Genomic DNA, 11,388 nt, shown 5'->3' with positions numbered 1-11,388 from the left:
TCATACTCATACTCATAATCATACTCATACTCATACTCATACTCATAATCATACTCATAATCATAATCATAATCATACTCATACTCATAATCATACTCATAATCATACTCATACTCATAATCATACGCATAATCATAATCATAATCATACTCATAATCATACTCATAATCATACTCATAATCATAATCATACTCATACTCATAATCATACTCATACTCATAATCATACTCATAATCATACTCATAATCATACTCATACTCATAATCATACTCATACTCATACTCATACTCATACTCATACTCATAATCATACTCATAATCATAATCATACTCATACTCATAATCATACTCATAATCATACTCATAATCATAATCATACTCATAATCATACTCATAATCATAATCATAATCATAATCATACTCATACTCATAATCATACTCATACTCATACTCATACTCATAATCATACTCATAATCATACTCATACTCATACTCATACTCATAATCATACTCATAATCATACTCATACTCATACTCATACTCATACTCATACTCATAATCATACTCATAATCATAATCATACTCATACTCATAATCATACTCATAATCATACTCATAATCATAATCATACTCATACTCATACTCATACTCATAATCATACTCATAATCATACTCATACTCATAATCATACTCATAATCATACTCATACTCATACTCATAATCATAATCATACTCATACTCATACTCATACTCATACTCATACTCATAATCATACTCATAATCATACTCATACTCATAATCATACTCATACTCATAATCATACGCATAATCATAATCATAATCATACTCATAATCATACTCATAATCATACTCATAATCATACTCATAATCATAATCATACTCATACTCACAATCATACTCATACTCATAATCATACTCATAATCATACTCATAATCATACTCATACTCATAATCATACTCATACTCATACTCATACTCATACTCATACTCATACTCATACTCATAATCATACTCATAATCATAATCATACTCATACTCATAATCATACTCATAATCATACTCATAATCATAATCATACTCATAATCATACTCATAATCATAATCATAATCATAATCATACTCATACTCATAATCATACTCATACTCATACTCATACTCATACTCATAATCATACTCATAATCATACTCATACTCATACTCATAATCATACTCATAATCATACTCATACTCATACTCATACTCATACTCATACTCATACTCATAATCATACTCATAATCATAATCATACTCATACTCATAATCATACTCATAATCATACTCATAATCATAATCATACTCATACTCATACTCATACTCATAATCATACTCATAATCATACTCATACTCATAATCATACTCATAATCATACTCATACTCATAATCATAATCATACTCATACTCATACTCATACTCATACTCATACTCACACTCATAATCATACTCATAATCATACTCATACTCATACTCATACTCATACTCATAATCATACTCATACTCATAATCATACTCATACTCATACTCATACTCATAATCATACTCATACTCATACTCATACTCATACTCATACTCATAATCATACTCATAATCATACTCATACTCATACTCATAATCATACTCATACTCATACTCATAATCATACTCATAATCATACTCATACTCATACTCATACTCATACTCATAATCATACTCATAATCATACTCATACTCATACTCATAATCATACTCATAATCATACTCATACTCATACTCATACTCATACTCATACTCATACTCATAATCATACTCATAATCATAATCATACTCATACTCATAATCATACTCATAATCATACTCATAATCATAATCATACTCATACTCATACTCATACTCATAATCATACTCATAATCATACTCATACTCATAATCATACTCATAATCATACTCATACTCATAATCATAATCATACTCATACTCATACTCATACTCATACTCATACTCATAATCATACTCATAATCATACTCATACTCATAATCATACTCATACTCATACTCATACTCATAATCATACTCATACTCATAATCATAATCCGATGCCACGTCTCATTGTTACACCGCGTTTCTTCTGCACTAATGTCTCGCTAAATGGACTAAATCATTGTTTTGCAAATTAATTTGTTATTAAAACGTAGAACAACAAAACAGAGCATAAACACAACAACAACAACAACAACACAAACGAGCAGAAACATAAAAAGAGGAATTAGAGCATATTCAGTTCTGAATAATTGTCCCGTTTTGACCATTGTTTTTCTTTGTCTATTTTTACAATTTAGAGATTTCAATGGTAGACGTCTGCTGTTGTTTACCTGCAACAATGTCAATAAATATGAACGTCTAGATCTGATGATTCAAATTCAGTCGAATGTTTTAGACTTAAAAGTGAAATAAATCAGACTCAGAATCTTGTAGAGTTTAGTTCACAACACAAATTATCCCCAAAACTGTTTTAATAAAACAAGTTAATACAATAAAATAACTGCTGATGGATTAGATTTGTAAACCAGGTCTGAACCAGGTCTGAACCAGGTCTGAACCAGGTCTGAACCAGGTCTGAACCAAGTCTGAACCAGGTCTGAACCAGGTCTGAACCAGGTCTGAACCAGGTCTGAACCAGGTCTGAACCAAGTCTGAACCAGGTCTGAACCAGGTCTGAACCAGGTCTGAACCAGGTCTGAACCAGGTCTAAACCAGGTCTGAACCAGGTCTGAACCAAGTCTGAACCAGGTCTGAACCAGGTCTGAACCAGGTCTGAACCAGGTCTGAACCAGGTCTAAACCAGGTCTGAACCAGGTCTGAACCAAGTCTGAACCAGGTCTGAACCAGGTCTGAACCAGGTCTGAACCAGGTCTGAACCAAGTCTGAACCAGGTCTGAATCAGGTCTGAACCAGGTCTGAACCAGGACTAAACCAGGTCTGAATCAGGTCTGAACCAGGTCTAAACCAGGTCTGAACCAGGTCTGAACCAGGACTAAACCAGGTCTGAATCAGGTCTGAACCAGGTCTAAACCAGGTCTGAACCAGGTCTGAACCAGGACTAAACCAGGTCTAAACCAGGTCTGAACCAAGTCTGAACCAGGACTAAACCAGGTCTGAATCAGGTCTGAACCAGGTCTAAACCAGGTCTGAACCAGGTCTGAACCAGGACTAAACCAGGTCTAAACCAGGTCTGAACCAGGTCTGAACCAGGTCTGAACCAGGTCTGAAACAGAATCAAAACAGGTCCAAAGCAGAATTACGGACTAAACTAATGCACTAGTGCTAACCCAGAATAAACCAGTAAAAATGATTATTTTATATTTCTATATATTTGGTAGATGAGTTGTGGGCCTGAGTAAATCGACTGCAGGGCCTGATTTGGCCCCCGGGCCTGATGTTGAATAGCCCTGTTATAGGAGCTACTTTAAGTACTTTATGTCTTTGTGGGAGGAGCATGTCTCTGTGGGAGGAGCATGTCTCTGTGGGAGGAGCGTGTCTTTGTGGGACGAGCGTGTCTCTGTGGGAGGAGCATGTCTCTGTGGGAGGAGCGTGTCTTTGTGGGACGAGCGTGTCTCTGTGGGAGGAGCGTGTCTTTGTGGGACGAGCGTGTCTTTGTGGGACGAGCGTGTCTCTGTGGGAGGAGCATGTCTCTGTGGGAGGAGCGTGTCTTTGTGGGACGAGCGTGTCTTTGTGGGACGAGCGTGTCTCTGTGGGAGGAGCATGTCTCTGTGGGAGGAGCGTGTCTCTGTGGATGTCTCTGAGGGAGGAGCATGTCTCTGCGGGACGATCGTGTCTCTGTGGGAGGAGCGTGTCTCTGTGGGAGGAGCGTGTCTCTGTGGGAGGAGCATGTCTCTGTGGGAGGAGCGTGTCTCAGTGGGAGGAGCGTGTCTCTGTGGGAGGAGCATGTCTCTGTGGGAGGAGCGTGTCTCTGAGGGAGGAGCGTGTCTCTGCGGGACGATCGTGTCTCTGTGGGAGGAGCGTGTCTCTGTGGGAGGAGCGTGTCTCTGTGGGAGGAGCGTGTCTCTGTGGATGTCTCTGTGGGAGGAGCGTGTCTCTGTGGGAGGAACGTGTCTCTGTGGATGTCTCTGAGGGAGGAGCGTGTCTCTGTGGGAGGAGCGTGTCTCTGTGGGAGGAGCGTGTCTCTGTGGATGTCTCTGTGGGAGGAGCGTGTCTCTGAGGGAGGAGCGTGTCTCTGTGGATGTCTCTGAGGGAGGAGCGTGTCTCTGTGGGAGGAGCGTGTCTCTGTGGATGTCTCTGTGGGAGGAGCGTGTCTCTGTGGGAGGAGCGTGTCTCTGTGGATGTCTCTGAGGGAGGAGCGTGTCTCTGTGGGAGGAGCGTGTCTCTGAGGGAGGAGCGTGTCTCTGTGGATGTCTCTGAGGGAGGAGCGTGTCTCTGTGGGAGGAGCGTGTCTCTGTGGATGTCTCTGTGGGAGGAGCGTGTCTCTGTGGGAGGAGCGTGTCTCTGTGGGAGGAGCGTGTCTCTGTGGATGTCTCTGTGGGAGGAGCGTGTCTCTGTGGGAGGAGCGTGTCTCTGTGGATGTCTCTGAGGGAGGAGCGTGTCTCTGTGGGAGGAGCGTGTCTCTGTGGATGTCTCTGAGGGAGGAGCGTGTCTCTGTGGGAGGAGCGTGTCTCTGTGGATGTCTCTGTGGGAGGAGCGTGTCTCTGTGGGAGGAGCGTGTCTCTGTGGATGTCTCTGAGGGAGGAGCGTGTCTCTGAGGGAGGAGCGTGTCTCTGTGGATGTCTCTGTGGGAGGAGCGTGTCTCTGTGGGAGGAGCGTGTCTCTGTGGATGTCTCTGAGGGAGGAGCGTGTCTCTGTGGGAGGAGCGTGTCTCTGTGGATGTCTCTGTGGGAGGAGCGTGTCTCTGGGGATGTCTCTGAGGGAGGAGCGTGTCTCTGTGGGAGGAGCGTGTCTCTGTGGATGTCTCTGTGGGAGGAGCGTGTCTCTGTGGGAGGAGCGTGTCTCTGTGGGAGGAGCGTGTCTCTGGGGATGTCTCTGAGGGAGGAGCGTGTCTCTGTGGGAGGAGCGTGTCTCTGTGGATGTCTCTGTGGGAGGAGCGTGTCTCTGTGGGAGGAGCGTGTCTCTGTGGATGTCTCTGAGGGAGGAGCGTGTCTCTGTGGGAGGAGCGTGTCTCTGTGGGAGGAGCGTGTCTCTGTGGATGTCTCTGTGGGAGGAGCGTGTCTCTGAGGGAGGAGCGTGTCTCTGTGGATGTCTCTGAGGGAGGAGCGTGTCTCTGTAGGAGGAGCGTGTCTCTGTGGATGTCTCTGAGGGAGGAGCGTGTCTCTGTGGGAGGAGCGTGTCTCTGTGGATGTCTCTGTGGGAGGAGCGTGTCTCTGGGGATGTCTCTGAGGGAGGAGCGTGTCTCTGTGGGAGGAGCGTGTCTCTGAGGGAGGAGCGTGTCTCTGTGGGAGGAGCGTGTCTCTGTGGATGTCTCTGAGGGAGGAGCGTGTCTCTGTGGGAGGAGCGTGTCTCTGTGGATGTCTCTGAGGGAGGAGCGTGTCTCTGTGGGAGGAGCGTGTCTCTGTGGATGTCTCTGTGGGAGGAGCGTGTCTCTGGGGATGTCTCTGAGGGAGGAGCGTGTCTCTGTGGGAGGAGCGTGTCTCTGTGGATGTCTCTGTGGGAGGAGCGTGTCTCTGTGGATGTCTCTGAGGGAGGAGCGTGTCTCTGTGGGAGGAGCGTGTCTCTGTGGATGTCTCTGTGGGAGGAGCGTGTCTCTGTGGGAGGAGCGTGTCTCTGTGGATGTCTCTGAGGGAGGAGCGTGTCTCTGTGGGAGGAGCGTGTCTCTGTGGATGTCTCTGTGGGAGGAGCGTGTCTCTGTGGGAGGAGCGTGTCTCTGTGGATGTCTCTGAGGGAGGAGCGTGTCTCTGTGGGAGGAGCGTGTCTCTGTGGATGTCTCTGTGGGAGGAGCGTGTCTCTGGGGATGTCTCTGAGGGAGGAGCGTGTCTCTGTGGGAGGAGCGTGTCTCTGTGGATGTCTCTGTGGGAGGAGCGTGTCTCTGTGGGAGGAGCGTGTCTCTGTGGGAGGAGCGTGTCTCTGGGGATGTCTCTGAGGGAGGAGCGTGTCTCTGTGGGAGGAGCGTGTCTCTGTGGATGTCTCTGTGGGAGGAGCGTGTCTCTGTGGGAGGAGCGTGTCTCTGTGGATGTCTCTGAGGGAGGAGCGTGTCTCTGTGGGAGGAGCGTGTCTCTGTGGGAGGAGCGTGTCTCTGTGGATGTCTCTGTGGGAGGAGCGTGTCTCTGAGGGAGGAGCGTGTCTCTGTGGATGTCTCTGAGGGAGGAGCGTGTCTCTGTAGGAGGAGCGTGTCTCTGTGGATGTCTCTGAGGGAGGAGCGTGTCTCTGTGGGAGGAGCGTGTCTCTGTGGATGTCTCTGTGGGAGGAGCGTGTCTGGGGATGTCTCTGAGGGAGGAGCGTGTCTCTGTGGGAGGAGCGTGTCTCTGAGGGAGGAGCGTGTCTCTGTGGATGTCTCTGAGGGAGGAGCGTGTCTCTGTGGGAGGAGCGTGTCTCTGTGGATGTCTCTGAGGGAGGAGCGTGTCTCTGTGGGAGGAGCGTGTCTCTGTGGATGTCTCTGTGGGAGGAGCGTGTCTCTGGGGATGTCTCTGAGGGAGGAGCGTGTCTCTGTGGGAGGAGCGTGTCTCTGTGGATGTCTCTGTGGGAGGAGCGTGTCTCTGTGGGAGGAGCGTGTATCTGAGAAATCTGTGGATGAAACGGATTCAATGGAAGAATAAAACATCTTTCAGAAATGACTGGACACGTCTGATGTTTCGAGAAAATAAACCGACCAAAGCACTAAAAATGAAACATATATATTTTTGATGTATATGTTTAATATTGTTTGTTTAAAGTTTGCTCTAACTTCTGTGCCAGCATTGAGTTGAGAATATACGTATTTATTATTTTGTTTAGTATTTATTTTAATCCGGAGCGGCATGAACACACTTCAATCACGTTTCTCAGATTAGCGTCAGTTAAAAGCTTAAACAGGTTTCTTTTTTGTATTTATTCATTAGATCAGTGACTGATCCAGCCTCGCTGTGTGAAGGAGACGTTTCACACTCTACAACAAACACTGTTAGTCCTGAACACTCACAATACTGACCTAACCATGTGCAACGCCATCATATGTGCAATTACTGTCGTGATCACACATGCAATGGTATTTATGTATTTATTTATTTATGTATTTATGTATTTATGTATTTATGTATTTATTTATATCTTTATCATTTTCCCCTCCATCCCTTGTTGGGAAATGGGAGGTTTTGTTTATAGATCTTCTACTGAGAGTGTTTTTCAAACTTCCTATAAGTGGTCTGTTCTTTTCCTCTGGATCTACCTGCGTTGCAACAATGGAATTTCCCCATGTGGGACAATAAAGGAATATCTTATCTTAAACATCACGTTTCTGCAACGCTTTTGTTTTGACGGGCGCGCGCGTGACTCCTGTTGACTTCCTGTTCCGCAGCGTCACGTGACTCGCCTCCGCTTCCGCTTCAGCTCGGCTCGTCCTGCTCCGGTTCTGCTCCCGCTCCTGCTCCCGCTCCGGACCATGGCCACTCTCGTCGCGAACCGGGGTCTGGACAGTGTCTCCGCCGCGGCCCGGACCCACACGCAGGCCGTGACCCGCAACTACATCTCCCAGCCCCGGCTCAGTGAGTTCACCCGTCCCGCTGCGTCCTGCGCGCGGCTCCGGGGCCCGACCGTGCGGCCCCCGGAGCCCCGGATCCGAAGCGTCAGCGAAAAGCGGTCCTATCCCGAGAGTTCCGAGGCCCGCACCGGTCCCCGGGCCGTCACCGCGCGGCCCGCACGCGTCTGATGCGGATCGAAAGAACCAAACCGGATGCAAAACCGGCGTTAACGTGTTTAAAATGGCCTTCGTTGTTGCGATCGTTTCTTGTTTAGTAACTTCCCGTTTTTATTCAGACTGTGTCAACTTTAGCTCGTCATTTTCCCCGTTTATGTTTCTAAAAGTCCCGTTTAAATGTCACACTGAGGCGATAAAAGTGATCCACGTTGTTTTTGTGACAGAATCCTGCGGAGTAAATATATATATTATAAAAACGCGTCATTTCAAAGATGTTGTGCGGGTAAAAGACAAACATTAGAGAGTTTAATCACGTGTTAACCACTCATCCCGATGTTCTGTTTTATGTCAAGTCCAAATCTTGAGCTGTCAAAGCCGAGCTAGCATGCTAAAGCTAACCGCGGCTAAACGCGCAGGGTCAAAGGGTAAAAGCGCGCGTTTCTGCTCCGTAAACGGTCCGAACGCGTTTGGGTCATCGCGTGTGTTTAGTCCTGAAAGTGTGCGTGATTCTGGACCGAGACGTGCGTTTGGTTTGACGGGTCACGAGGGGAAAACGCGTTGTTTTTCAGCTAGCATCCGTTAGCCTGACAGTCAGCTGACCGCTAGTGTCAGCTGACCGACTGACCACCGAGCAACTGCGCCGACTCTTTTTAATCACGCACATTCACGCACATTATTCCCGTCGCTGTCGTGTTTTGAGTGGGTTTGGTCACGTTTAGCCCGTTAGCAATAGCTGTTAGCATTAGCTGGTGACAGACGGAGTGTCACGTGACCGATCACATGAGCCTCACGAGTCACGACGTCTCCAGATTCCGCACTCACGTGATTATTCAGGCTTATTTTAGGATATTATTCTACTTTTCATTTAAACTTTGACTTGGAAACATCAGACGTGTCTCACTGAAGATGTTTTATTGTTTCACTGAAGATGTTTTATTGTTTCACTGAAGATGTTTTATTGTTTCACTGAAGATGTTTTATTCCACTTCATCCTAAGAAGTCTCATTGTTTTGTCCAAATGCAGATCGAGACAAGTTACAAGTACGAGTTACAAGTACGAGTTACAAGTACGAGTTACAAGTACGAGTTACAAGTACGAGTTACAAGTACGAGTTACAAGTACGAGTTACAAGTACGAGTTCAGGCCGAGAAATAGATTTTCAAAGTCAGGGGCCCGGGGGGGCACTTTCCATCAATTTCAGGGGCCCACAAGCGCGCGCGGCGTCATAAGAACAAGATAAACGTGTTGTTTTAAACCTGGTTATTAGCATGTAAAACAATTTAAAGTACTTTTATCTTTTATTTGATATGAAGAGCACAAATACTGAATCATATAAACCAGAGATCATGATCTTTAAAACTGTTGAATTCAATATAATTATGTTTCTTCTATACTAAATCAATACTGTTTACAGCATTTGACGCGAGGAGATCTTATTTGTTCTGCAGCAGGAATAAATCAAATCACAGTCTAAAATAAACTACTAACATATGTACATTGCCCCTATTTACAAATGATGCTAACAACTCCAAAGGGGGCGGGGCCCTTAAGGATGCTGAGGCCCCTAAGGGCGGCAAAGATTAATATAACATTATAAAATGAACAAGTAACAAAGTAAAATTAATTATATTATACCGCCGACAATGCAAAATAGCATTAAATGAAATATAAAAAGCGGAATTTAGTCAAAAGATAACGGCGCATGAAGCGTGGCGGAGAAGCTCCGCCCCTGCGCAGTGGCGAGAGCGCGCTCGCCTGTTTCCTCCGCCTTTTTATATCGCAAATACACATTATAAACCCGTTTACCACATTTTCTCCAGCGCGTTTTGCCGTGACTGTCAGTGTAAAACACGCTAAATCTACTGTTACACGCCCCCCCCTCCAGGTTACAAGTGCAGGTTACAAGTGCAGGTTACAAGTGCAGGTTACAAGTGCAGGTTACAAGTGCAGGTTACAAGTGCAGGTTACAAGTGCAGGTTACAAGTGCAGGTTACAAGTGCAGGTTACAAGTGCAGGTTACAAGTGCAGGTTACAAGTGCAGGTTACAAGTGCAGGTTACAAGTGCAGGTTACAAGTGCAGGTTACAAGTGCAGGTTACAAGTGCAGGTTACAAGTGCAGGTTACGGTTGCAGGTTACAAGTGCAGGTTACGGTTGCAGGTTACGGTTGCAGGTTACGGTTGCAGGTTACGGTTGCAGGTTACGGTTGCAGGTTACGGTTGCAGGTTACGGTTGCAGGTTACGGTTGCAGGTTACGGTTGCAGGTTACGGTTGCAGGTTACGGTTGCAGGTTACGGTTGCAAGTGCAGGTTGCAGGTGCAGGTGCAGGTTGCAGGTGCAGGTGCAGGTTGCAGGTGCAAGTGCAGGTTGCAGGTGCAAGTGCAGGTTGCAGGTGCAAGTGCAGGTTGCAGGTGCAAGTGCAGGTTGCAGGTGCAAGTGCAGGTTGCAGGTGCAAGTGCAGGTTGCAGGTGCAAGTGCAGGTTGCAGGTGCAAGTGCAGGTTGCAGGTGCAAGTGCAGGTTGCAGGTTGCAGGTTGCAAGTGCAGGTTGCAAGTGCAGGTTGCAGGTTGCAGGTTGCAAGTGCAGGTTGCAAGTGCAGGTTGCAGGTTGCAGGTTGCAAGTGCAGGTTGCAGGTTGCAGGTTGCAGGTTGCAAGTGCAGGTTGCAGGTTGCAGGTTGCAATTGCAGGTTGCAGGTTGCAATTGCAGGTTGCAGGTTGCAGGTTGCAATTGCAGGTTGCAGGTTGCAGGTTGCAGTTTGCAAGTGCAGGTTGCAGTTGCAGGTTGCAGGTTGCAAGTGCAGGTTGCAAGTGCAGGTTGCAAGTGCAGGTTGCAAGTGCAGGTTGCAGGTTGCAAGTGCAGGTTGCAGGTTGCAAGTGCAGGTTGCAGGTTGCAGGTTGCAAGTGCAGGTTGCAAGTGCAGGTTGCAGGTTGCAAGTTGCAGGTTGCAGGTTGCAGGTTGCAAGTGCAGGTTGCAAGTACAGGTTGCAGGTTGCAAGTTGCAGGTTGCAGGTTGCAAGTGCAGGTTGCAAGTACAGGTTGCAGGTTGCAAGTTGCAGGTTGCAAGTACAGGTTGCAAGTACAGGTTGCAAGTACAGGTTGCAGGTTGCAGGTTGCAGGTTGCAAGTACAGGTTGCAAGTACAGGTTGCAGGTTGCAAGTACAGGTTGCAGGTTGCAAGTACAGGTTGCAGGTTGCAAGTACAGGTTGCAGGTTGCAGGTTACAAGTACAGGTTGCAGGTTGCAGGTTGCAGGTTACAAGTACAGGTTGCAGGTTGCAAGTACAGGTTGCAGGTTGCAAGTACAGGTTGCAGGTTGCAGGTTACAAGTACAGGTTGCAGGTTGCAGGTTACAAGTACAGGTTGCAGGTTACAAGTACAGGTTGCAGGTTGCAGGTTACAAGTACAGGTTGCAGGTTGCAAGTACAGGTTGCAGGTTGCAAGTACAGGTTGCAAGTACAGGTTGCAGGTTGCAGGTTGCAGGTGCAAGTACAGGTTGCAGGTGCAAGTACAGGTTGCAGGTGCA

General features: G+C 46.6%; 1 protein-coding gene across 1 annotated transcript in view; it reads left to right on the top strand.

The window, feature by feature from the left end:
* The first annotated feature begins 7,493 nt into the window (after positions 1-7,493).
* Positions 7,494-11,388, top strand: part of atp6v1ba (ATPase, H+ transporting, lysosomal, V1 subunit B, member a) — a 36,645-nt gene continuing 32,750 nt past the window's right edge. Inside the window, exon 1 of the mRNA XM_072436730.1 lies at positions 7,494-7,717. Within this exon, the coding sequence (XP_072292831.1) occupies positions 7,615-7,717 (103 nt within the window). The 5' untranslated portion in view covers positions 7,494-7,614. The remainder of the gene's footprint in view (positions 7,718-11,388) is intronic.

Source organism: Eucyclogobius newberryi, unplaced genomic scaffold (assembly GCF_026437365.1).
Source record: "Eucyclogobius newberryi isolate DKJ021-1_F unplaced genomic scaffold, fEucNew1.0.hap1 SCAF_8, whole genome shotgun sequence".
NCBI lineage: Eukaryota > Metazoa > Chordata > Actinopteri > Gobiiformes > Gobiidae > Eucyclogobius > Eucyclogobius newberryi.
The sequence above is the reverse complement of the archived record's forward strand: the minus strand, read 5'-3'. Positions and strand labels throughout refer to the sequence as shown.